Source organism: Ochlerotatus camptorhynchus, unplaced genomic scaffold (genome assembly GCF_037179485.1).
Source record: "Ochlerotatus camptorhynchus isolate MF236.1 unplaced genomic scaffold, CSIRO-AGI_Acam_v1.1 ptg000101l, whole genome shotgun sequence".
Lineage (NCBI taxonomy): Eukaryota > Metazoa > Arthropoda > Insecta > Diptera > Culicidae > Ochlerotatus > Ochlerotatus camptorhynchus.
The window spans coordinates 419,752-447,725 of NW_027040591.1; the positions used below are offsets into that span (position 1 = coordinate 419,752).

A 27,974-nucleotide genomic window follows, 5' to 3' on the forward strand; every position below is an offset into this window, starting at 1 on the left:
TCATATCTCTCGGGGAATTTCAATCACACCATAAAGTATTTTTATTATCGCATTCCACGGCGTCTTCACATTTAAAACTTTATTTCATTTCACACTGACCACCATCTCTTCCATTCGATATCTTTGGTTTATATCACTGTATTTGTACATCCATCCATTTGGTATTTTTTTTTATAGTTTGTCTATCTCGGATAGCACCAACTGTGACTAGATTAAACCCATCCTTTCTTGTCGTAAATCTGCACCACTGACAACAGCTTACGAAAGTAGTCCTCCTCGACGAGATTATCATTGCAAAATAGCTCCGCGACCAGTTCGCTGTGCTCGGGAATGGATTCCTTTTTGGCCAGCACCACCCGCAGCATAAATACGATGTGGTACAGCTCCCGCGGTGCGATTCGATTGATTTCCTCCGAAAAACTGTGGAAAAGTCAATGAAATATGCTGCCCTGCAACTCCATCAGGACCAATTACCTTTGATAAGTGAATTGACTTAAATTGGGACATTTGAGTCTGGCCAAATCTATCCGTAAGCCTTCGAAGTAAACCTTAAAGTAATCGTCCATGTTGCTGTCCAGATCCGGATCCGAAACGCTGGTGAGGAGGAAAAACAAAATATCCCGCACGAGTGAGTCCAACTGAATAAGTTGGAAATCCACAAATTTTAGCCCCATTGGTTTCCCTTTGACATCATCTGTAATAAATAGTATTCTTTAGTGAAAAAGCCCGTGTGGCGGTGGAGTGATTCATGCTTTACCATATTTTATCATCATATTGTTAACCCACAAATCATTGTGCAGCATCGAACAGTACTGGGTGGTTTCGTCCGATATCAGATTCGCCTGGCGGGTGCGACAATCGTCAATCAGTTCCAGTATCCGCTTTATCAAAGGCTCTCTCACACCAGCCTTAACCAAATCAGCGCCAAAGACGTTTATCATGCGTCGGATGGTTTGCTCGTTCAGGCTCGCATCTATGTCTATTTTCACTAGGTACTTCTGTATGCTCGACTCAAACACCTCCGGTTTCAGGAAACGCAAAGCTATCGGAATGGCATGGAACAGGGCAAGTTTCTGAAATAACATAAATGTTAGTATTGAGCAAACATCGTTCGCTGCTGGTGTGAATTTCCATATCTGGCAAAAACAAACCCTAAGTATGAACTCGGCCAACTCTCGGTTGAATCCCATCCTCCTGTCTTCGGTGATATACCCGGCCAGTTTGAGATTCTCCAGCAACATCACCCCATCGGCATCCACCTTGCTGCAGCTCGGATCCAACGAAACCCTCGTATTGTAGCACCGACAAAACAGGTCAACGGTTTCGTCTTCCGGAAATTCCATCTCCCGTTGTAACTTGATCATGGCTGGAACTATCTGCGAGTATAGGGCCGCTTCCTTGACGAACGTGACGTCAATTTGGAATATCTCCAGGAACTCTTCACTTGTGGGGCGCATTTTGGCAACCAGCTGGAGCTGCTCGGGCTTCGCCATACGTTGTTATGATAGATAAGACAAATTGAATTGGGACTAATTAATTAAATGTAATGCGACACTAGAGGCTTTGCGGCAATAACGGGAGGCGCTGTCGTGTTTGAATGTACACACCACGGTCTAAGATAGTTGATGCATGTTTCCCGGTGCTACTGGTAATATTACAAAATAAAGTGAAGCAACAAGGCATCGCTGTTCCAATCAGGGTAATGTCGTTGACCTTGCAATTGATTTGGAGTGCAATTCATACAAAACGTCCAGTTCGTGGGGGATAAATCGTGTATGAAATTCGAATTAAAACATGCGTTTATAGTTGAGAAATTATCCTCAATTTTATTTGGCAATGAGCAGACTGCTGGAAATGCCTACAAGGCCACAAAAACTTTCCTTCCATCACCGGTTGAACATTAAGCAAAGGAGGATTTATTATATGACTCATAGAATTAGTTGTTCAACCAATGGACCCCGCTCATCTAGTTTCCCGCGTAGGATTGATTTGTTCAGACAACAAATCAATACTCCTTGTTTCCCAACCCTCGTTGGTAGCTTTAATGTTTAAAGCTAAAGCGTAATTTCAATGAGTTGTACACGCAAAACAAAATGCAAATGCATTTTCCTGTGAGAAATTTTGTGGTAGTTTTTACAACAGACTGTTGGGAACAAGTAATATCTTACCTTAATCAATATGTTCGTTCAAAAGCATCTAAAGGTAATTAGGATAGGTTGAATGCATTGATGGATGTAAACTTTATTCATAAAATAGCATTGATTCTATAATATACTTGGGAAACCCTTCCAACGACTACGTACAGTTTTGTTCATATGCTTTCATTTATCACAAATTCTTCATATTTTAAGACAAAATTGTAAGAGAATCTTACATTTCCCGGTTGGGTGTAGTCTACCACACAAACATTAATCTCCATCTGTTCATTTTCGTTCCTGTTGTATGCTGCCGAATTCGCAGAAACTTTGCTCCATTCGGAAATTGGACGGAAACAGCGTCACTCATGGATTGTTAAGAGCACTTCTTGAGTATCAGATTTGAGAAATGAGCTTACATCTCGAGCCCTCTCGGTCCCTAATGCATGTAAGTGGGAAGCGATTGATGTTTTGATTAACCAGTACAAGTATCCCAACTTGGAGTATCTGTGCCTTTGTTTATATGCTCTCAACACCACTCACAAATTGGCGCCTTTTTTTCCAGAGCAAAAATGAGAACTCGTTCCGACTTTCTCATTATTTGATTACAATTGTTTGAATGAGTCGATATTTAGTAAAGTTCGGAAAAAGCGTTAAAATGGTTATCAAGTACAAAACTGAACAATAGCAAGTCAAATGGTAGAAATATGCTTCTGCTGCTTCCCCTCAGACCCGTTTATTTTGATAATTAAGTTTTCTTTGTTGAGGATGTTTACAGTCATTAGTGATTATTGCGATGAATTAATCGTATTTTTTCATTGGCACGAATAAATGTGGACAGCTACACTTGTGTTATGACTTTAGAATTTAATTTAATAATAAATTGTTAAATGTTGATCCTAAAAATGTATCTTTCGAGCGAATCTGTTTAACGGACGTAAACCTTGGTGTTAGTCTTGATGGTTGGAATTTGTTTAACAGCACCTGTTGGATTTTTTTGTGGTAACCATTTCGAGTGACTCCAAGTACATTACTGTGAACTCCCGGTAATCTACCCCTTTTTAATCTGTACTTTAATTTGAACCCCGCTAATCTGCGTGCAAACTAAAAGTTGCTCAAACGTCATTTAGCATATATAATGAAAAAACGGAACGCAGAATCAAAACAAAACAGCATATAAGGCAACAAGCGACTCGCTTTTCTTGTGGTCGAAGAGTTAATAGAAGTTCAAATTAAAAATGAACTCCGTTAGCATACATGAAGTGTTGTTCAGATTAACTGGTGTCCACGGTATAATGCCTTTAAAATACATCCAGCTGGCTGGCACCACTTTGAGACTAGATGAGACTCAACCTAGTGGCTCAATCAAGACTCCCGGATAACTAGCTCTGTAGCATGAGACCCCTGAACTGCGTCACAGGGCCGGCATTAGAGTGATGAATTTGAAATTTTCGCTCCACAATACTTAAACGATTTCAAATCGGATCCTGACTAACCTCTCACAATTTGAACCCATTTGGCGAGAAACTGAGCTGGCACAAACCATTTGAAGTTTGTATGGGAATTATTATGATAAAACCAAGATTTTTATGCATGTCTATCTAATAGTTCACCATATCGGTCTGCTTCAAAAGACCCCTTTTTGATTAAATGCAAGTATCGAAAGTTATCAATGGTCCAATGCGCTGATGTCTTATGATCATGCTCAATCAACTGCTCAGCAGGCAACATTGGTGTTTCTGGGGCGTTGAATAGGACACAAAAATCATGGCTACTATGTCACACTGCAAAATACAGTGTTGCCTACAGAGCTGCTGCTTGATCATGTCATAAGTTTACCAATCTCTTAAATAATTAATAAATTTTTCCTGTCTCGTTTTACATAGAAACGATCTTCAGCTGAGAAAATTTTCTATAAGAATGGCTATCGAACTGTTTCGCAGCTCAATATAGAAAAAGACTAGAAGGCTATGAACAAAAAGGGGAGATTTCCCATAGTATTTTACATGCAAACTTCAAATGGCTTGTGCGCAGTCTGTTTCTAACCAAATGAGTTGTAACTTTGGGAGGCTAATCAGGACCCGATTTGGAACCGTTTGAGCACTGTGGAGCGAAAAAGTCAAATTTTGCATCAGTCTAGCCGGCATACTACTGGGTAATTCGGAGGGGTACGCGGAACAAACTGTGCAGAAACTGTGGGATTTCTTAAATGATGGTGAAATTAATTGAAAGCTAAAGTGTGGGTGGAAAAAGTCTAGAAATTTATTCAAATGGAATTATGGTGCGGATGGTCTTATTGGGCTATTATGGTGTTCTATGGGTTTCTGCTTCTCTGGTACGTACCGGTGGTGTTTGCTGGACGATGGCGAGCGCTCGCTGGTGGTGATTGTATTGAGCAGCTGTTGTTTGACCGCGATGGCGGTCCGTGGCTTGATCACTCCGTCGACAATGGCGGATCGTTGTCTTCAACTGGTCGCGCGTTGCCTTGGCGGTTCGCAACCAGGGAATGTAGCAATCCCTGTGCAGCTACCGAAGTAACCTTTTCGATGTCAACGGCGTCTCCCTTCGTTGGCGATTATCAGCTGACCGTGACAAGGTCACCATGGTCGAGCCGAGAAGGGTCTTCCTTCTTAACAATTATGACTTCCGAGTCCGAGGATGCTCTCCTTTCTGGCAATTATTAAGCCGGAGAGTGGAAGATCCTTGACATTTAGACCAAGACAGTTGAGACTGACTTGGTCGAAAAGTGCCGATCGTGAGGATATCCGTGGAATAAATCAAAGAGATCCTGAAGGACAACTGGTTGTTTAAAACCAAGCCAAAATCATATTTGGTCAAATTCAGTTACCTGAATGAACACCAGGAACATAAAAAGGTCGTTCACTGCCTTCGGTTCACTTTTGTACTCCACTCACGTCTTCTAGGTGCCATTTGTCATTTGATTTTTGTCAAACGCCGGTTTACTTCTGGGCAATGGTTGACCATCCCAGCTATCAAAAGCCCTCCTTTTCGCATCCAGTTTTCAATTAATCATATTGTCGAGCAGCTTTGAGACGACCTTCTACCAGCGATTTTACGGAAATGAAACAATAAATTCCAGATTTTTCAAGCATATTACAAATAAGATCCTATTTTCTCGAGCTTTTAGAAGAAAAAATATCAAAATATTGTTCCATGTTAAAGTTCGAGTGGTAGGAAACGTCATTTTCAACTGCTCGAATGATATGATTCATTCGTTCCTTATTTCCTCCATTTTCATTCCTTGTAGCTTATCACCAACCATCCATGTCATCTCCTTCGACTATTGAGTTTTTCTACCACAGTTGATCATAACACCCTTTCGATCCTGTCACACCCAATTAAGTTTATAAACAAATATCAATTTCAAACTGCCTACAAACGCAAATTTATACATTTTTCAATTACAGCAATTTTACCAACAATCCTACTAATCCTACTAACCCAACACTGACACTAAAAAAAACACTACAGTTTCCTAAAACAAAATGCGCAAATTAAAACCTAGGACATTATAACTAAACGGTTACAACTTTAATAGGTAAAATTCGCTATCCGGCAATCATAGATGATGATCATTTCATTATGATTGTAAAATGAAAAAAAAATCGACGAAATTTTACTATACATGGATAGATTGAAATGTTATCAATTTACAGTTACAAACATTTATACATTGATCTGATTAAGTTTCACCGCAAAAGTATACCAAGTTCGAATAATGGAGCAAAATTCGTTCAGTGTATACCAATATTGTTATACACAATAAGAGTAGAAAACACAACAGTTGGAGTTGCAAAACCAAAATTACAAGTGTTCAAACCGGTTTACACGACACAGCAAAAAATTAATTTTAATATCACATCAAAGTGGATGCACTTCAATTGTGTCGAAAATATGATGTAATATTACTTGCCAAAAAGGGCAAAATTATCATTAATACAGTGCATGAGCTGACATTACGTTGCTTTTACTGCAATTGTTCATTTGTGTGGCCATAAAAATTACATGAGATTTTCGACATGATTGAAGTGCATCCTCTTGGATGTAACATTAAAATTTATTTTTTGCTGTGGAAGGATTAAATAACTGATGAACTCCGATAAAGAGCAGCTGCGGTTGTCCCCGACGTTATGCTGGAAAGCATCGGCGTCAAGGTATCTGGCGTTGGATACGATTAATACGATGAATTGATCAACCTCTACGTGAATTTATCTTTTTAATTAGTCGCGTTCAATATTTCATTCACTCGAATCTGCTTCTAATCTAATCTAATCTAATCTAACACCAACACAGCCAGTTTTCATTCACTCGAATCTGCTTTAGGAAATAAACCTAAAACGGCTGCCTCGGTGAAGCTGCTGTTCAGTGAGCTGATGTCCTTTACTGGCAACATCAATCTGTGGATGGTGGAATCCCATCTCCCATTTCAAAGCAGTCCACAGCTTAGCACATGACCTTCGCTCCGTAAAGGCCGCAATTCAATTGACTGCAAGACTGGCCGGGCAGTGACGTAATGGAAGCGACCACACAGATCCTTTGGCTTCCTACCATAAATATTGATGCTGTCATCCATCGTAGCCAAGTTTACTAATTTACAAATTCGGAACAGCAGGTGGAGTCTTGTTCACAGATTCATTCTACGATTGCCAACTGTCGTTCCAAGATTCGAGTTTGTCCCAGATTGACCTTCCTTCACCAAAAACCTCGCTTTGCTTGGTGCCAGCTGTTCTTCTCATTGTGCTAATGTCATCCCGATTCGATCTGTCACCGCCGTATCTTCAGCAGTGTGTGACTGGAGTGACCCAACCGGTGATTAAAAATCCGAAAAGTGACCGGATACAACAAACTCATGTTGTTGCAAAACATCGTTACCTCATCGCAACTCAACAAACAGGACATCAATCGGATGACAATGCTGTATGGATAATCAGAACTTGCAGCAAGAGATGAGCTTCGTGAAGGACGAGGATACCCTACAGTTGATCAAGATGGAAAAAGAGGTTGATGCAAGGGATTACCACATTCAAAGTGTGATTGGCATTTCATTGGAATTTCATTATAGGTATTTACACAAATTAGGACGACCAAGAGGATTCCAAACACAACCAAATGCGAGCAACTTCCCTGTAATGCATGGGGAGATGGCGGGGAAGAAGCAGCTGGTTGTTGTACGGACGGGTACTTACAACCGTCCAGATTCATCTATAAACTGCTCAAGAGCATTCCATCGAAATAATATGGTAGGTTTTCAAGTAAGTAATCCCTGAATTTATAAAGAGACGATATGCCAAAATTGGAACAATCGATTATCTGCCAAAGTCATAGGAAAAGCTATTCCAATCGAGCAAAAGACCTGTTAAATGGATAAGATGTCGCCTCTTTACCCAATTCAGTCTCTTTAGTTATACCAACGGGTGGAAACTAACGATTTTAAATTGCTTCACTACTTGACTAGCCTATTGGTCCCAAATACATCTACAAACGAAGTGACAGACTGGAAAACTTTGTTGCCGAACCTGCTATTGCAATTTTTCAGTGTAACACATGGCAACACTACTACCAAGAATCAATACGAAACTAACGGTTTTAAATTGGCTCACTACTTGACTAGCCTATTGGTCCCAAGCAAATCGATTAACATACCCCATTCTAGTAAAAATTCTAGTACTACACAATGTTTGTTTTGATTCGGTATGAAAGTTTGACAGATAAAATGAGGGGTTCGTGGATTTTCCCATGTTTCGAGGAGTGCATCGATTAGCTTGGGACCGAAGATAGTACCAGAGCTGAGTCAAAAAGTTGAGCACGTTTCTTCGGGACCTTCTGGTCTTAGAGTTACCTCTGTAACGAAGTGGACGAAGAAACATCATAAATATTTTGGAAACTTCACAAGTCCAAAGAACTTCAGGGAAATTTAATGGTTTTCACGAAATTTAGTGAAGCTCTGAGAACATCAGGACAGATCAATTAATTTCAGTGAAATTGCTGAAATTATAAAGGAGTTCTGAGAAACTCAGGCAACTTTCGAAAACTTCAGCAAAGTCCATGCAAATTTAGGAAACGTAAGGGAAGTTGCATGAACATTAGATCCTCGTGAGAACATTTTTTGGGAAGTTCTATGCTTTTTAATGGCAGTGTGGATAAATTTTAAAAAATAAAAAAAAAATCGCAAAGATCAAAGCACTTTAATGCTGATGTTACGACAAATTCAAGAAAATTGTGAGAGCACTTAAGAGATTTCGTAATCTTCAAGAAAGATACCTTCTAAGATCATTAGAGATATTCCGTGAAATTTCATGAAAATTACAAGAACTTTTAAGGAATTTCGAAGAATTATGGAATATTCCTAAGTGCATTTCAGGAATGATCCGAAAACTTCAGGGAAATTTCGGAGTCTTCAGGGATGTTTTTTGAATACCAGGAAAATTTTCTGGATCATTGGAACATCCCCCAGGAATCTTTTTCTTCCGGAATTATGTCCTTGTTTCTTTCGACTGTTCCGTAAGGGCTCTGGCTTCCGACTTTCTTTAGATGTTTCTTCCAATCTACCTTATGAAGTTTCTGCCAGCGTCTCCAGGAAGTTTATTTCGTCTTTTCAAGGAAGTTAAATTAATTCTCCCAGAAATTTCTTTCATCTTATTCTGAAAGTTTGACCATAAGCCAAAGGTTTTTTTTTCGACTTCTATTGGAAGGTTTTTTTGAGCTTCTTCTGGCTTTCCCTGGACATGGCTATTTATGGAAATTTACTTTCGGTTTCCGAAACTTTTCTGGCTTCCTTTGGATGTGACATCAGGCATGGAAAATCATTTGCATTCATTTCATACATTCATTTACATTCATTTGCCTCTAACTTTTTTCATCAACAGCATTCCGCAAAATAGTGTATAGAGCTTTTGTAGGTTTTGTTATTAGCTACTACTTTTGTTTACAAGTCAAATCCGGATCTCTTATGCATGACGAAGCAGAGCAAACAGAAGCCACTACTGTTTTTCAGTGAATGTATTTTACATTCACTGAAAAACAGTAACAAGTTCTGCTCGCTCTAGTTCGTGATGCATAAGAGATACAGATTTGAGTTATGACCAAAACTTGTAGTTAATAACAAAACCTTCAAAAGCTCTATACATCATTTTGCGGAATGCTGTTGATGAAAAAAGTTAGAGGCAAATGAATGTAAATGAATGTATGAAATGAATGCAAATGATTTTCCATGCCTGTGTGACATCCGATTTTTTCTCGATAGTTTATTTACATTTTCGCCACAAGTTCGTGTCTTGGAAGTTTCCCGGAGGTTTTTCCAGCTTTTCTCTAACTTCATCCACAAGAGCTTCTTTCGTCTTTCTCTGGATGTTTTTTCAGCTCCATTCAGAAGCTAATTCAAACATTCCCCGAAGTTTTCTTCCGGAATTTTCCGATCATAGTTCAAAAGCTAAAATTTTGCTTTGATTAAAGGCTTTCTCAGTGTTAAAACGATGCAACGAGTTCGATGTAATCTGCCCGACATTTCGGCCATAGATTGTGGCTTTTTTCAAGGGAAAATATTATTTCCAGAACAACATGTGAAAAGGGCATACAAGCTTTTTGTAAACAAACCTTTGTAGGCCCTTTTCTCACCAACCGAGGGTCGCCCACGCAAAAAAGCAATATCATCGGGAAGGGGAAAGTGTCCCCTACCCGGTGATGTTAAAGGTTTGCGTTGGTATCATATGGGTGGCGAGAAAAGGGCATAAGAAGGTTTGTTTACAAAAAGCTTGTATGCCCTTTTCACATGTTGTTCTGGATTTGTCTTATTGTCAATAGTTTAGTCGTTGTTGTGGCTGATTTTCTATATTTTGGTTTCATTTAATGATATTTAATTGAAAAAAAAACACTAATTGGTCACAATTTTGATCACCACTTGAGGACAGCGATAGTTTAAAAAATCAAATTAAAAAAATTAAAGAGTATTTTAAGACTGATAAAGCCGCAAAGCAATCCCCCAAATCTCAGTCGTCACCATCGTTAAAATGTTCGCTTTCAAAAACGGCAAAAATATAAAATTAAATAAATAGTAAATACAATAGAGCTAATATACTATAGAGGAAGCTGAGTGGTGCGAAGACGGACCTCAAAATCGAACCACTTTCGAGCTGTCAAATCGAACCACTTTTTTATCATTGTGGTTCGTTGAAATAGAAAGAAGTATTGTTATCGTCCAAAATAAAAAAATCACTCCACTGCGTCCTAGCAAGAAGTACGGTCGACTTAGTTCGCGCTCCGCTATTTTGGAAGTTTTCTCGATATTCACTTGATTTAAATTATCAGTTTTTCTCGCTTAGTGTTTCCTGACATAGTTCCCAGTTAAACAATTAACTAAAAGTGAGTTTTTTTCTGAGAAGAAAGTGTGTTTTCGGCATCATCGGAAGGAAAATTGTTTTGGCGATTGCCAATTCGCCAACCATTTCGGTGCGTGGTAACGCATACCTGCACACGGATCATCGTCATCGAGTGTCAGCATCTGCCTCCGCATTTACACCGCTCATCTATCATCGTGTGTTCAGCTGAGTGCCGAGCTTCATACAAGCACACACCAACGAAGACCGCCCGCACACGCTGATCGAAGATCATCCACGCTGCGCGTCGCTCCGCTGCTGCTGTTTAAACGCTCGGTGGTAGTAGTATAGGATTATCAGATAAGTTTTTGTTCTTGTTTCTCTCTTTCGCCCATCTGTTAAATTTTAAGTTTGTGTTCTGTGTTTGTAGTTTTTTTTTTGTGTATTGTGTCCGAGTGATTATCGTTTCAGTGGTAGAGCGTTTTTCGCTCCCACTAGTACGGCAAAATGGACATTTTGTCGCAAGACGAAATGGACGTTTTGTCGGAAGATGACACCACTTTGCCACGCGATGGCAAGAAGGGTCGAAAACGTACGTCATCTCAGAAGAAAGATGATGTCATCCCTGGTTCATCGTCTCAGTCTGGCAAAGGACAGGCTCAGATAAACCCCCGATCGCGAGCCTATCCAGATGACTCGACTGGCCCATGGGTTGTCTACTTTCAGCCCAGAAACAAACCTTTGAATGTAATGCAAATTACGAATGATCTGACGAAGCGATACTCAGCCGTGACTGAAATCACGAAGGTTAGGCACAATAAACTTCGTGTCTCCGTCTCTAACCTGAAGCAGGCTAACGAGATTGCTGCCTCCCAGCTCTTCACGCTCGAGTATAGAGTTTACATCCCAGCTCGTGATGTGGAGATCGAAGGTGTGGTCACCGAAGCGAGTCTGACCCCCGAGATCTTGGAGAAGCAGGCGGTTGGCCGTTTCAAGAACCGTTTGCTTCCCCCGGTGCAGATACTGGATGTCCAAAAACTGGGCTCAGTATCTGTCAGCGAGGGTAAAAAGAGTTTTACCCCCACAGACTCGTTCCGTGTGACCTTTTCTGGTTCAGCCCTTCCTCACTACATCGAGCTGGGAAAACTTCGACTACCTGTGCGCTTGTTCGTTCCCCGGGTCATGAACTGCCAAAACTGTAAGCAGTTGGGACATACGGCGTCCCACTGTGGCAGCAAGGCACGCTGTTCCAAATGCGGGGAGAAGCACGAGGATGGCGCCTGCACAGTCACTGCACCAAAATGCGTGTACTGTAAGGGAACTCCTCATGGTATCTCGTCATGCCCGGTGTACAAACAACGCGGGGAGAAATTACAACGCTCACTTAAGGAACGTTCCCGGCAGTCTTTTGCAGAAATGCTTAAGACGGCCACGCCATCGACCAACGACAAAAATCCCTTTTCTCTTTTGTCAGATGACGAGACTGACTCTGACTTGGCTGAGGAGGGAACTTCTTTCCTTTTTTCAGCACGGAAACGAAAACGCATCCGTTCGCGGAAAGTTGAGAATGAAGAACCTCAAATCAGCTTGCCCAAATCAAGGAGTGGTGGAAAAAAGGAAGTTTCTACTCCTCCTGCACTGGAAATAAAATTTCGTTTATACAACGAAATCGCTCGTTTGCACTACAAATCCATTCGTTGTTTTCTGCAACGAAATTGTTTCGTACTTTATACGAAGCGGTTTTCGTTTCGTTTCCTAAAATCAATTGCATCCTAACAGTTTTTATTTTACGAAGCGTTTCTGAAATATATATACGAATTATTCGTTTGAGAAAATCCAAGCATTGAAAAAAGTACGAATCATTCGTATATCCATAAAACATCATTCATTCAATGTACAAAAATCAGGACAATGACACGAACATTTCGTAAACACATAAAATTGTTGTTTTGTATATCGTTGAAAGTACGAAAGCATTTCGTACAGCCATATTCTTTTATTCCATACCATAAACGAATTCAATTTGTACAATTTTTGTCGTTATGCTTTAATAATACGTCATTATGCTTTTAATATTACGGGGTTTTACAAAACATAAACGGCTTGGATGTCTGGTGATGTCAGCTCCGATGCTAACCCGGACCGGGCTGAAGATCTCTCCACTTGTTGACTTGTACCGCGGGGCAGCTGTATGACGGGGGCTTTGGTGTTTCTACTTCCGAATGTAATCCGGGGTTGACTCTTCGCACAGATCACTCAGTCTCGAAAAACATGGTACAAATTGTATGCTCAGTTCGTCAGCGATTCACTTCCGTATTCTGGTTTCCCTGTTCATTGCCTGCCATCTGAATAGAAAATCCTGCCTGTAACTTTTCATGATGTGCTTCGGTTTCACAGATTAATGGCAATCTAGAATCTGGGTTATTTTAAGCCACGGCAAGGAACCTTGAAGGAGCATAACTTTTAGACATCGTTAGAATCATAAATTACTGCAAATAACTTACTATAGTTTGACTGATAAAATATCGCCATAAATTGTGCTTCAACGGAAATTACTGCGACCGAACACTTTCACGAAAACAAACAACAAACGAAAATCCAGTTGTTTTGAATTTAATGACAGGCAACGAAATGTAATTCGAACTTCAAACGAATAATTTCATAGAGTTTACGAATAACACAGCGACGATAGCACGTATGGACGAAAGATTTTCGTATTGTATATGTATGTAGCTTTCATGTCAATACGAAACTCATTTAATTTATTGTACAAATTATGCGTAATATTGGCGATGCACCGAACGGCATACAATACGGATGTTTCGTACAATTAACGAAACAATTGTTTTATCTACGAATCACATGTTTACGAAATAAGCGTAAGAGAATTAACGAAACAATATTTTCAGTGTGGATTCAGAAGAACTGACTATACCCAGGATTTTCCACCTCTCCCGGGGACATCCAAAACCCCTGATGTACCATTTTTAAGAACAGAAGCCCCTTCTTCATCTGGGTTGTTCTCATTTGATAAAATTGTGGACGATATCCTCAAGTACCTGAATATTTCTGATCCTCTGAAAAGCATTGTTCTGGCAATGCTTCCTACTGTGAAGACCCTCTTAAAGCAATTGACGTTGAAATGGCCCCTCCTTGCAGCAATCATTTCCTTCGATGGATAATTTTCCAAACGAGGTCGGGGATTTGATCACTATTCTACAGTGGAATTGTCGAAGTCTTATTCCTAAATTAGACTCTTTTAAGTTTTTAGTTCACAATAATGATTGTGATGCATTTGCTCTTTGTGAAACTTGGCTCTCTTCAGATATTGATCTTCCTTTTTATGATTTTAACATTATTCGACTGGATCGTGAGGATTCGCGTGGAGGAGGGGTACTTTTGGGGATCAAAAAGTGCCATTCCTTCTATAGAGTGAATCTTCCACAATTTCCAGGTATGGAAGTTGTCGCATGTCAGGCTATTATTAAAGGTAAGAGCCTTTGTATTGCTTCTGTTTATATTCCTCCTAGAGCCGTTGTTAATCGCAAACAACTTTCAGATATATGTTCGGTACTTCCTGCTCCACGGTTGATCATGGGAGATTTCAATTCCCACGGTACAGGCTGGGGGGAACTGTATGATGACAACCGTTCTACTTTTATATATGACCTCTGTGATAACTTCAATATGACAATACTTAACAATGGAGAAGTAACACGTTTGGCTGGACCATCCTCGAATGGAAGTAAATTAGACCTCACACTTTGCTCTAACTCATTATCGTTGGATTGCACGTGGAATGTGATCCAAGATCCCCACGGTAGTGATCACTTGCCGATCAAAATTTCGATTGCCAGTGGGTTCAATCCGTCGGAATCCGTTAACGTCGCGTACGACCTCACCCGTAATATCGATTGGACAACGTTCAAGACCGCGATAGAGGAAGCCGTGTCGTCGGTAGAAGGGCTTCCACCGTTGGAGGAATATAACTTCCTCTCCAATCTGATCTTGGACAGCGCGCTTCGAGCTCAAACTCGGTCGGTTCCTGGAACGTGTTTGCGTAGGAAACCTCCTTCCCCTTGGTGGGACCTTCAATGCACAGAGGTTTATCGTAAAAAGTCCGACGCGTTTAAGCTTTTCCGGAAACGTGGAACACCCGTGTATTTCGAAGCGTACTCGACTCTTGAACGCGAACTCAAAAGCCTCATCAAAGCCAAGAAACGCGGATACTGGCGGCAATTCGTGGACGGATTATCGCGCGAAACGTCGATGAATACGCTGTGGAATGCGGCGCGAAGGATGCGTAACCGGTCTTCAGACAACGAGAGCGAGGAGTACTCAGATCGTTGGATTCTTAAGTTCGCACGAAAAGTATGTCCTGATTCCGTGCCGGCACGGATGATTCCTCGCGAAACGACGAATTCGGTAGACGAGATCAGCCAGCCCTTTTCAATGCTGGAGCTCTCACTCGCGCTCCTTTCGTGTGGCAATTCGGCTCCGGGGGCTGATAGAATCAAGTTCAACTTGTTGAAGAACCTCCCAGACGTCGCTAAGAGGCGCATGTTGAACTTGTTTTGTCAGTTCCTAGAGCTCAATATTGTTCCGGTGAGAGTTATAGCCATTAAAAAGCCTGGAAAACCGGCTTCAGATCATAACTCGTATCGTCCCATCGCGATGTTATCGTGCATTCGAAAATTGTTGGAGAAAATGATCCTTTTTCGCTTGGACAAATGGGTTGAGACGAACCACCTACTCTCAGATACTCAATTTGGTTTCCGTAGGGGCAAGGGAACGAACGACTGTCTCGCGTTGCTTTCCACCGAAATTCAGTTGGCTTTTGCTAAAAAAGAGCAAATGGCTTCTGTGTTCTTGGATATTAAGGGGGCTTTTGATTCAGTATCGGTTGAGGTCCTTTCAGACAAACTCCACGCATGTGGCCTTTCTCCATTAATTAATAACTTTTTGTACAATTTGCTGTCAGAGAAACATATGAGCTTTTCTCATGGAAACTCTACAGCTTCTCGATTTAGTTACATGGGCCTCCCCCAGGGCTCATGTTTAAGCCCCCTTTTGTATAATTTCTACGTCAGAGAAATTGACAATTGTCTAAGTGACAACTGCACGCTGAGACAACTTGCAGATGACGGAGTTGTGTCTATGACAGGGCCCAGAGAGGCCGACCTGCAAGGACCCTTACAGGATACCTTAGACAATTTGTCTACTTGGGCTATTCAGCTAGGTATCGAATTCTCCACGGAGAAAACTGAGTTGGTCGTTTTTTCTAGGAAGCATAGCCCAGCACAACCGAAGCTTCAACTTTTGGGTAGGCCGATCACTCATTCCATGTCTTTCAAATATCTTGGGGTCTGGTTCGATTCCAAATGCACCTGGAGATCCCACATTGAGTATCTGAGACGAAAATGCCAACAAAGGATCAATTTTCTTCGAACAATTACCGGAACGTGGTGGGGAGCCCATCCACAAGATCTTCTGACGTTGTACCGGACAACGATTTTATCGGTTTTAGAGTACGGTAGTTTTTGCTTCCAGTCGGCGGCTAAAACGCACATCATCAAACTGGAACGGATCCAGTATCGCTGTCTTCGTATCGCGTTAGGATGCATGCACTCGACTCATACGATGAGTCTCGAAGTGTTAGCGGGCATGTTGCCACTATCTGATCGGTTTTCGGAATTATCCCTCAGGCTCCTCACCCGTTGTGAAATTATGAACCCACTGGTGATTGCAAACTTTGAGAAGCTTCTTGAGCTAAACCCCCAAACTCGTTTTATGACATTGTACTACGTGTACATAACACAGGATGTCAGCCCTTCACAGCATAATCCTCATCGTGTATGCTTCTCTGACAATTCAGTTAGTTTTGATTTATCTATGACGCGGGAGATTCGTGGGATCCCAGAACATCATCGTTCCATGATTGTTCCGTCAATTTACGCTGCAAAGTTTGGCCAAGTTGATTCCGCAAGATCGTTCTTCACAGATGGATCACTAATAGAGTCGTCCGCTGGTTTTGGTATTTTTAACGAATTTCATAGCGCCTCTCGAATGCTTCAAGCTCCTTGTTCCGTATATGTTGCTGAACTGGCGGCAATACACTATACGCTAGAAACGATCGCCTCACTTGCACCAGATCACTATTTTATTTTTACGGATAGTCTCAGTTCTGTCGAGGCTATTCGATCCATGAGGCCGGTAAAGCACTCCTCGTATTTTCTCATGAAAATACGAGAGCTTTTAAGTGCTTTATCTTTAAGATCTTTTGTCATCACCTTTGCATGGGTCCCATCTCATTGCTCGATTCCGGGCAATGAGATGGCGGACTCACTTGCTAAGGTGGGCGCTATGGAAGGCGATATTTACGATCGACAAATCGCCTACAACGAATTTTTCTTCATTTATCGTCAACAGTCACTCGTCAGCTGGCAGAATAAGTGGAGTGAAGGGAGTTTGGGACGATGGCTATATTCGATCATCCCTACACGCTAACTTGAAAGTACCCATTAATGAGTAAAATTTTACCCATTTTGAAGAAAAGTGGCTTAACTCATGAAATGAGTAAAACTGACTTTACTCATTAATGAGTATTCGCCGAATACTTCAAAAAATGGGTATTTTTACCCCTTCATTTTTTCTGTACATGAGTAAAAAGTACCCATTTTATCGAAAATTTAGTTTCAGGGGGCTCCTTGTCATCAAAGATATTTCTAAGTTTATTTTTAAAATCATTGATTGGAGTTTTTTAAATAAAATCCTAAAACACCAAGTTTTGTTTATTCAGCAATTAAATAAAAACCGATCATAGCCAAATCACATCACAACTTCGAGACAGCTGATTCAAGTTTGCATGAGGTCTTCTTTTGTCAACATGCTCCAATAAAGGAATTTTCAATTCCTCAGCCGTATCCACCTCGGTATCCACCTCCTACACCCGCTTTACGTCGATCGATGCGACAGCTGGTAAAGGGGCATTATCCAGGACAGGTTTCTGGGGGTAATAAATTATAAGATGTGTGCGTTCAAACGGTAAATGAAATAAGCTGCATGAAGTCTTTCGTTGAACGGGAAAAATTCTTACCTTCCAGTTTTTCGAATCCTTTCGAAGTAACTTGGATCATCTATTTTCACAATACCACACCGAAAAGATTTGTTCCATACTTTAGTTATCCGAAATTAGCACTGTTTACTTCGATCGAGACTTCGATGCAGCTCAAACATGGCGTCACGTTTTGCATTGAATTATTAATGAATATTTTGAACCATTTTAAATTGCCGAAGATATTTTCAAAAATGAGGAAAAAGTACCCGATTTAGTATTTTTGTAAATACTCATTTTTTGACAGTTCAGACTAAATTCAAAAAGTGAGTAGAAGATACTCATTTAATGGGTACTTTCAAGTTAGCGTGTAAGGTGTCGAAGAGTCCTTGGTTCAAGGGGTTGGATGTGGGTCGAGACTTCATTCGTATGATGTCTCGCCTCATGTCCAATCACTATTCGTTAAACGCTCACTTGTTCCGTGTTGGGCTGGGAGACAGCAATCTCTGTGAATGTGGACAAGGTTACCAAGACGCCGATCACATCCTTTGGTCTTGTGCTGAGCATCGTGGAGTCAGATCTGAGCTGTGCGATTCCCTTCGGGCTCGAGGTAGACAACCTAATGTTCCAGTTCGGGATATTTTGGCTAGACGTGATCTGGAGTTTATGAAACTCATATATGTTTACTTTAAGAATACTAACCTTAGATTGTAAGTTTTATTAACCTTGTGTTTAGTTTGTGTATTGTGCGTGTAGTTTTTTTTTTTTAATGTTTGTTTTCAAGATGAATAGAAATTAGTTCATGTTTTAGGATTAATTAAATATTTGTATCGAAAACCACATTTCAAACCTCCCTCTCCCTTTTCCCATCCAAAAAAATTGTAAATCTCCACTAACCTCGAGACAACCGCGAGTATCCGGTCCAGCTCCTTTAACTTATATATAATATAAGACATCAATAATGTATAACGAAAATGATAACTCGGCTCTGTAAAGTTTATTCGATTGAGCCTGTACAAATAAAGTAATTAATAAAAAAAAAAAAAAAATAAAAAAATAAATATTTTTCAGTAATGTTTTTGATCTTTTTAAAAACGTGATTTGAAACGACTCAAACAATTAAAAATAACAGTATTATTGCGTATTTTGGACCAAAGTAGACTCCTGCGCTGAAAAAAACCCCTCCGATTTTTTTTCGCTCAGGAACGACTTCGGAGAACGTTCAAAGGAGATTTGTGATGATAGTACAAAAGTTCCAGGAAATTTCAACAGATTTTTCCCGCGACAGAAGAGGTTTCAGTGGATATTTTAGTTGCTGCCAGCGAGGTTCTACGGGGGTTCTATAGAGTTTTCATGTTCGAGTTTCACACGATTTGGAGGGAAGTCAAATCGTTGCCATTGGAGGTCCCAGGGAATTTCGACAGCACTTCCATAGATATCGTCGGCCACATTAAATTTGCATCTGATTTGCAACAATTTATACAAATAAAAATTACTATGTTTGATTGCAACTTATACGTCTTTTTCGAGTGCATGTTTACATAAGAAAATGGAAATAGATGACTTTGAGCTTGATAATGAATCACAAATTGTTTACACTTATATTGGTTAAGAATACAAAACAGTTTCTTGCCATCAAATACGAGTCCCTATTATATACCAGTCCCTATTCAGCACAAACACCTTGATAAGCCTTTGCATCCCACTTCAGCACACAATGAAGGCAAAAAAGGAATGAAAAAAGGAGTCGCTTGGAGTGCTTCTTTTGTTTTCGCGAACAAAAGGTGTAAATATTCATACGTTGTCCTCTTGAAGGCATCGTACCAAACGTATAATTGACTCGTTAATGCCGAAGTCGTAGATTTCATCGACACTATTTTTAATTCTTCCTGCACGATAGACCAACAATGGGGGATTAGGCCGCAGAGGCTCTCTACCCTATTTTGTTTGTTGATTTCAAATTCAATTTAAAAAATGTGTCACCTTTGCTTTGCAATATTTTCCAGTTCCGGCGATCGCCCATCTTCATCGTTAACAACTTTATCACTTTCGTCAATTGTTTCACTGATAAATGAACCATCATCATATGTTCGCAGTGTAGGGATTGCATTTTTATCACGATAAGCAACTGAATTCAGATGTTTTACACAATTTTTATCAAAATGAATACTGCACAACCGGTCACTGGGTTTGATTTGAAAATTGAGATCCACCTCACAGAAACTGAGCCACTCTTTTCGTACTGCTGAATCCTTGGGAAACCTGAATAGGCTTCGTTTTCCTTGTGTCCATCTTTATAATTGCAAAAGTGAGCAAAACACTTCATTCTGAATTTTATTCCACTCCGTAAAAACTCCAGCTATGAACAATGTTAACAAACAATCACAAAGTCACGAATCGGCTCTGCACAAAAAGCCGTTTGACACTTCTCTCTACCAACCAACGGTGATGAAACGTTTATTTCAACACTACCAACATGAAGAAAATTTCACTTCGCACCACTCAGAGAGGAAGAATAGCGCTGGTGTTCCCTTTGTCTGACGTTGAATAATACCGGGTACTTCTTCTTCTTCTTCTTTCCTTTATTTAACGTCGGTCTCTGTTCCGCAATCTAGTGCCAATCACCGACGGACATCGATTGCCATCCATTGAAGGCTCCACACCTGCGTAGGATATCGCACCCATTCAACACACATGGGCCGGGACCAACGGCTTTACTTCCCTTCCGAAGGAAGACGTGACCAGAGATTTTTATGCCTCAGAAAATCCCACCGACCTCGGCTGGGATTGAACCCAGACCCATCGGGGTGTTAGAAATCGGTCACGCTTACCACTACACCACCGGCGCCGGCATACCGGGTACAGAACTGTCAAACTGCATAGTTTGTTCACGCTTTGACAGTTGTGTCCCTATTATATGTAAGGAAAAGATGTTTCGACAGCGACGGCAGCGCTATTCTTCCTCTATAGTTAGCTCTATTGTAAATACCGATAAATACCGATTTTTTTTAAACCTTTGATACCGATATTTTTTAAAACAATCTGACAGCGCTGGTTGCAATAGATTCAAGCAGAAGGTTAAGTTTTATTCAACTTGCGATGAAAACAGAATATTTTTCAATAATCCAGCAGCAATGGGGCGAGTAAAGCATTTGATGTTCGAGGAAAAGGTGAAAATCAAAGCCTACCATGATGCAAGCCTCTCTTCTAGAGAAATCGGTCGGAAACTCTTCTAATCACATGCCCTTGTCGGAAGTTTCCGGAAAATGGCGACAATGTTGACTGTATCGACCAACGTGGGAAGAAAAGTAAGCTTACGGCGAAGGATAAGCGAAGAAATTGTAGAGAAGCAATGAACAATAAAAGAACAGCATCACAAATACGTTCAGATTTGCAGCTGTGCAGAGTGGCATAAATTGAATAGCTGAAAAATACATTTGTTGGACGGATGAATGGAAAAATGTACCGTTTTTGGACGAAAGGAAGTTCAACATTGATGACTGGCGATTTGCGCAAAGAACCGGATGTCAAAATGAGCCAGAACTTTGGTGGTGCAACGCTGATGCTTTGGAGAGCATTTTATTTCCGCTGAGCTTCCCTTGGCGTGGATCTCAACGAGAATGAAGTCGGAGGATTACATCGAAATGTTCAAGATAAGTTTGATTGAGCACGGTGAGTCACTGATGGGTCCAGACTTCATCTTCCAGCAAGATAACGCTGCGATCCATAATTCAAAGTTGACTAAGGCCTGATTTTCTGACAAAAACATAATGATTCTCGAGTGGCCAGCTTGTTGTCCGAATCGAAACCCTATCGAAAACATGTGGTCAATTCTTGCTCGTCGCGTTTACGAAAATGGCAAACAATTCGACAATGTAAACATGCTGAAATGTTAAATTTGAGAATGCTGGGAGCAGATCATGCAGGATAACTTGGACAAACTTATTATGTCCATGAAATCAAGTAATTCGAAACATTCACTACCAAGCTCTCTTTCAACATGTATTTCAAGTTGCATTTGACGAAATAAAATTTTAATTTGATTGAAAGTTCTTCTTCTTCTCATTCACATTTCATGCTAATTGCTTAGTGCATATAAGCTTATTGCGTGCTCTCAACTTAGTGTTTTAAATGCACTTCCACAGTTTTTAAGTGAGATCTTTTGATGCCAATACCAATGCATGAATTCGAATATTGTGTGGCAAGCATAATGATACTCAAAGCCCAGGGAATTCAAGAAAATTTCCAACCCGAAAGATTCCCTCGACCGGACCGGAAATCGAACCCGAAGCCTCCGGCTTGGTAATACCATAGAAGTAACTCTAAGACCGGAAGGGCCCGAAGAAACGTGCTCAACTTTTTGGCTCAGCTCTGCACTGAAAATATAATATCGTTTATTCTACGAAAACGTTAGTTTGTGCCACGAATTCATTCGTTGTTATCTGCAACGAAATATATTCGTACTATGTATGAAGTGAGATTCGTTTAATGTACCAACCTGATTGATTTCGTAGCATTCTTGCATTTTACGAATCGCTACGAATTATTCGTATGTAAAAATGCTAATGACGAAAAAGAGTACGAATCATTCGTAGACCCATAAAACAGCATTGATACATTGTACGATAAACAATACATACTTACGAAAGATTCGTTGACAAGTAAGAGTGAATTTCTAGCCATTGTTGTATTACGAAAAAGTTAGTACATCTGCCCAACAATCAGTGCCAGCAGAAACAGCAATAATATGAATATGGACACCTGGGAGGACAACAGCAGAATACTGGTGGAACAAACGATCATCATCAAAAATACAAAAAATCAAACCACAATCATTAAAATTTAACTTCTTTATTCGTCGCACTATCACTCAGCGTTGAACAAACCCGCTGATACGCATCGTACAAGTATTTTTCATTCATATTCGGGGCACCATCACTCAGCACGTCTTTATTTCCGTAGGTTGTTTTGTCACTGGATTTCCGCTAACGCTGATTAATTGGGAACAAATCCATTGGGTAATTTAGTTTCGTCACTTGCATCCATCCACCGTGGGCTGCACAAACATCGATGCACACAGTTTGATCCTGCGATGAAGGAATTTAAAAGAAATTCAACTGGATTAGCTCCAAACCGGATGCCATACGGGAACCACATTCTGCAAATTATCAATTGGATTATTACCCGAAATAGTATCATCAACACATCACATCACAACACATCAATGACATTGATTCAATGTACTTACCGTTTTTTATATATAGCTGTCTAATGATGATGACCGAGTTCCTCTAGCTGTCAAGGAACTAAATTCTAAGCTATAAACTGATTTGCACTGACGATCAAAAGGTAGTTTTAATATCCGTACGAAATTCAGTTCGTGTATTCTAAGAATTAAATGTAATGTTGACATTTTACCTGATGATATGCAATAGGAATGTTTCGCAGATCAAACGAAATAATTGTTTTATCTACGAAACCCGTTTTTACAAAATGAGTAGAAGAGAGTTTACGAATAAAAAATTTCAGTGTGGTACTCTCTTCGGTCCCAAGCTAATCGATGCACCCCTCGAAACATAGGAAAATCCACGAACCCCTCATTTTATCTGTCAAACTTTCATAGCGAATAAAACAAACATAGTGTAGTACTAGAATTTCGACTAGAATGGGATACGTTCATCGATGTACTTGGGACTGATAGGCTAGTCTAGTGTGAGCCAATTTAAAATCGTTACTTTCCACCGGTTGGTAATACCGTGTCTTTACTGAGTACACGGCGAATGAGAGCGACTCAAATTTGAGTTTAGTTCACTCATAATCGCCAAAAGTGCAGGAACTCAGCGATGAGTTAATTTGCCTCATGTTTTCCCAGGTTTTTCCAAGATTTTCCAGGGAAAAATTCCCGAATTTGAGAAAAGTAAAGATTGGATTCACTCAGTCTATTGGTACAGCTCCGAAACTGAATAAAATTTTCGTCAATTTCCTCATTTTCCGGCAGATTTTTTTAGGTTTTCCACAGGAAACCATGAGACAAATTTTACTCATCGCTGAGTTCCTGCACTTTTGGCGATTATGAGTGAACTAAACTCAAATTTGAGTCGTTCTCATTCGCCGTGTAGACTATAAGTTAGGGTGGTCTTATTCTAATTTCGACCCCTTCTTCTTGTTCTCGAAAGCTATATTGTTAATGGTTCAATAAATCGTCATAAGTTTGCCCTGATTTGATCCACAACTTATGTCTAAAATAAAATATAAAGTGATTGACCTGATGATAACCAACAATATTTAATAACATGAAAAAATCATGGTGATGCTATTCTTGTTTCGTAGATGTCAACAAAATCGTTAAAATTACACCTATTGAAAAAGAAGTCCTAAGATGTTTTTTTTTAAGCTAGAATGCAAAGATGTCAAAGTTTTTACATCCAATAAGTGTCATTTGGAATTTGAGAGTGAACTGCCAACCGCTGGTCGAGTGGTCAAGGATCAGTGAAAATTGCTTTAGTTTTTTAGAAAATTTGTCGCAACGTTATAATAAAAATTAAATGATTAAACGAGATACTTTCTTTCAGCAAAAATGTGCAACTCTATGAGCAGAAAAAACATGTTCTACTTTCACATAAAATTTTAAATGAAAGAGTTATTATATAAAAAAAAGTACGGACACCTCAAATCATAAAAACTGCAATAGAAACATAATCATTAGCTCTATTACTATAGTTTCTATGGCGTAATTTGTAACTTTGTACAAGGTTTAACCATTGGAAATGAAATAATTATTTTTGTCATTTTAAGAACTACCCTATTTGCAACCATGGTTGCAAATTCTCATTTCAGCTAAAACAATGTTTTTTTTATTATGAAATTATTAGATGCCATGATCATATTTTGAATTGGTAGGATACAAGAAGAGGTTGCAAAGAATGTGTTTGACATATTAAACCTGTTTATTTCACTTCATGAGAGTCACAATCAGCGATTTTTTACACACTCACTCACTCACTCACTCACTCACTCAGCGATCAGCAAATCGCTGATTGTGACTCATAGAAAGCAAAATTTACAGGTTTTATGTTTCCAACACATACTTTGTAACCTCTTCTTGTAAGTTACAAGTAAAACATGCCATCATACGATCTTTTGGTTTTATTATTCCGAAAAACATTATGTTCGTGCAACGACGATTACCGCCTTTACCCTAAGCATAACATAGTTATTAAACCAGTCCATAGATGTCACCACTTGTCCGTCTATAATTGTCACTGTTATTATGTATCTACTGTAATGTGCTGTTCTTGTATGTAAAAACAAACAATAAATCTATAAAGTTTAATGCCTCCGCCATGGCAGGACGACCATTACATCGGTCTGTTTCAATTAATAATCACACAACGTAGAAAATCGGGTCCTACCGTGCGCGATCACATTATTTTAGCTGAAATGAGTATTTGCAACCTTGTTTGCAACGAGGGGGGCGACTCTATCTAAGATGCACGATTTTTTTTGCTTTGCTGTTGTGAGATGCACTCGCGAAACACAATTCCAGAACAACATGTGAAAAGGGCATACAAGCTTTTTGTAAACAAACCTTCTTATGCCCTTTTCTCGCCACCCATATGACACCAACGCAAACCTTTAACATCACCGGGTAGGGGACACTTTCCCCTTCCCGATGATATTGCTGGTTTGCGTGGGCGACCCTCGGTTGGTGAGAAAAGGGCCTACAAAGGTTTGTTTACAAAAAGCTTGTATGTCCTTTTCACATGTTGTTCTGGAATTGATTATGATTTTTAAGATTTCCTGCAAAAATGTGGAGAGCGATGTGAGTAGATGGGTTTAAATGCAAGAGATGAAAAAAAAAAAATCGTAGATTGATTCGCTAGTGTGAGATTTTTCGACAGTTTAAAATCGAGATTTAGATGTGTCGCACCCCTCGGTTTGCAACTATCATCAAACTAAAGGCCTTATTATAATAATTGCAATAATTTCACACCAGACTCTCTGCTGGTAAAGTTGCAATTTATGAGTCAAAACATGTACATATTTCCCTTTAATTTTCATTCCTGGACCACTGTGCACTGGGTATATTGGACAATATCAACTTCTTTCTCTTTGGCTGCGTCTGAAACCGAACGGATCACTCTTAAAGTCTCCTTGTTTAATAGTACGTTCAGACTACAGAGTTATAACATGTTATAGCGCTATCTTGATGGTGGTTTCTGTGTTGCAATTATTTGACAACCGTTATAACATGTTATAACTCTCCAGTCTGTACAGCGTTTAAGGATGACTTTTTTTTGTTATATAATATGCAATCATGAAAATACATTGTGTAGCTGGACAGCATAACTAACATTCGAAAAGGTCTAAAGTACACTAATGTAATGGTTATGAATAATTTCCTACAATTAAAATTCGTAATAGCTTGAGAACGGGTAAACTTAGGAATCAATTTTGTATGAGTCAATTCATAATGAATTTTAATTAGAAATCCAGTTTTGCTTTACTTAAAAATGCGGAGATTTGTTATGTTTTAAAAATTGATAAAAACAAACGATCATTTAAACTAAACCTTTAGGAATTTTTCCATTCAACACTCTGCACTGGATTTAGGGACATAACTTCAGCTTTCTTCATAAAAAATTTAAAAAAATCGATCGGCTTTTGAGAAAATTATCAATATAATTTTTAAACAGGAAAGTGATTTGTATCTCACTGTATGTATTTTTTTTTTTTTCTAGATGATCATTTGTTTACTTACAACCAGTGTTGGCAAAATCAGAAATCAATTGATATTTTTCCGCTCTCATGCGCTTGCAATATCACGCGTTATATTGGAACAAAATATCATGCTTGATATTGATTTTACAAGCTCCTTTGATATTGCGAGACTATTCACAACGTGCAAAAATCAAGCTGAGAGTTGACTCGACACACAAATGATTCCACTACACATCGTTTTTTTTTTAGAAAGAGAAAGCATAGTTTGCTAGCTCTTTTTAATCTTCACCGATGGCAGACGCGAAGGGACTGCTGCAAGCCGTTATGGAAGTTTCGGTTGCATTCGGATGTAAAGCAAATATCATTAAACTCAATCTCACCACAGTTTGGTAAAATTTGCAGTTGGTGAGTTTTGTTAGTTTGATGTTCCGAGCTGCGATATCACAGCTTGCAAAATCAACCGCAGTAGTTTGCTTGTTGATTTTTGTCTACGAAAATCAAGCGTGATCTTGGGTGTTGGTGAGATTTGATTTTTTGATATTTTCACAACACTGCTTACAACGCTAAAACTTCTTCTCAGACGTCGTTTTTATCAATTATACTGTATTCTGTGTAGGGAAAATGGTTGTAATGTCAGCCTAAATGCCCCTAATTTGGGCCCATACATAAATTCAGCAATCGACTAAATTTTAAAGAGTGACCAATTTGGTCAACGACGCGTTCATCTAGATAAAATGGATAAAAAGTAGATTTTTAGCGATGAGCCCAATCTTAGATCCATAGGCCAAAATTAGAGCCATTTCCCCTACATTTTTTTTTGTAAAAACTAAAACCTATTTTCACATCCGTTATTATAAAAAGTTAGTCCGGAAAAATAGGCTATTTTTAATGGAAAATTCCACCTTGGGTAGCAAACAACATATGTGCAAACATTCATTTAAATCGAAGAGAGTGATAAACTTATAAAAATGACTACAAGCCAATGCTCAATGCGGAATCTTCCACGAATTCTTTCCAAAACACAGTCTGCTCAACGTTCATTATTTAGATTTTTTTCGTCTTTTGCATCACTGAAAATCAGTGCAGACAATCAGTTACCCAGGCGGATGTATTCGGCCCCAGTACAAACAAACGCAAACATCTCGGCCAGCTGGTCACCGGCTCAATAAACCACCGTGTAAACATCACCAACTATTCAATTCACATGCACGCAATACGATCCGTTTGTCGACTCCACCTCCATGTAGCTCCAATTGCACCGTTCTGAGCGGAGCCATGCTGCCATTTATTTTTATTTCACAAACACGCAATCCATCTAGCATATTTTTAATATCACCCGAAGACAGTAGACCTCCTCCCGACATGTGCCGCCTCTAAATCGAAATATTCACATAAGGAAATCATACCTCATCCTCGCGTGCACTGGTTACATCAACGGTCAAGGCCAACATCGTGCTGCCATAGTTGTCACCGGGTGCGGTCAAGAATGTCGATTTGTAACCCAACACCTTCACGCCCGGTTCCAGTACGGGTTCGAGAAACTCCTTCAGATTCCTAACGGCCGGTGGTTGAGACATTTTGCCCGAAAATCAAACCAATTATCCGTTCAGATCCCTTGGCAACCACTTGTTGAGCTGTACCACAATACTGCACGGGACACAATGAGTAACACAATGTTCGCGCGCGCTTTTCCCCACTCTGGAGAGTCAACTTCGTCTGGAAAATGCAAGC

At 39.7% G+C, this 27,974-nt stretch overlaps 1 protein-coding gene across 1 annotated transcript; it reads right to left on the reverse strand.

The window, feature by feature from the left end:
* Positions 1-5: 5 nt before the first annotated feature.
* On the reverse strand, positions 6-27,974 carry LOC135699016 (uncharacterized). Its single transcript, XM_065219198.1, has 5 exons — positions 27,650-27,974; positions 1,152-1,484; positions 758-1,073; positions 475-694; positions 6-420 (listed from the first exon to the last, which is right to left on the reverse strand). The coding sequence occupies exons 1-5, from the start codon at positions 27,818-27,820 to the stop codon at positions 213-215; spliced, it is 1,248 nt and encodes a 415-aa protein (XP_065075270.1). The 5' UTR covers positions 27,821-27,974; the 3' UTR covers positions 6-212.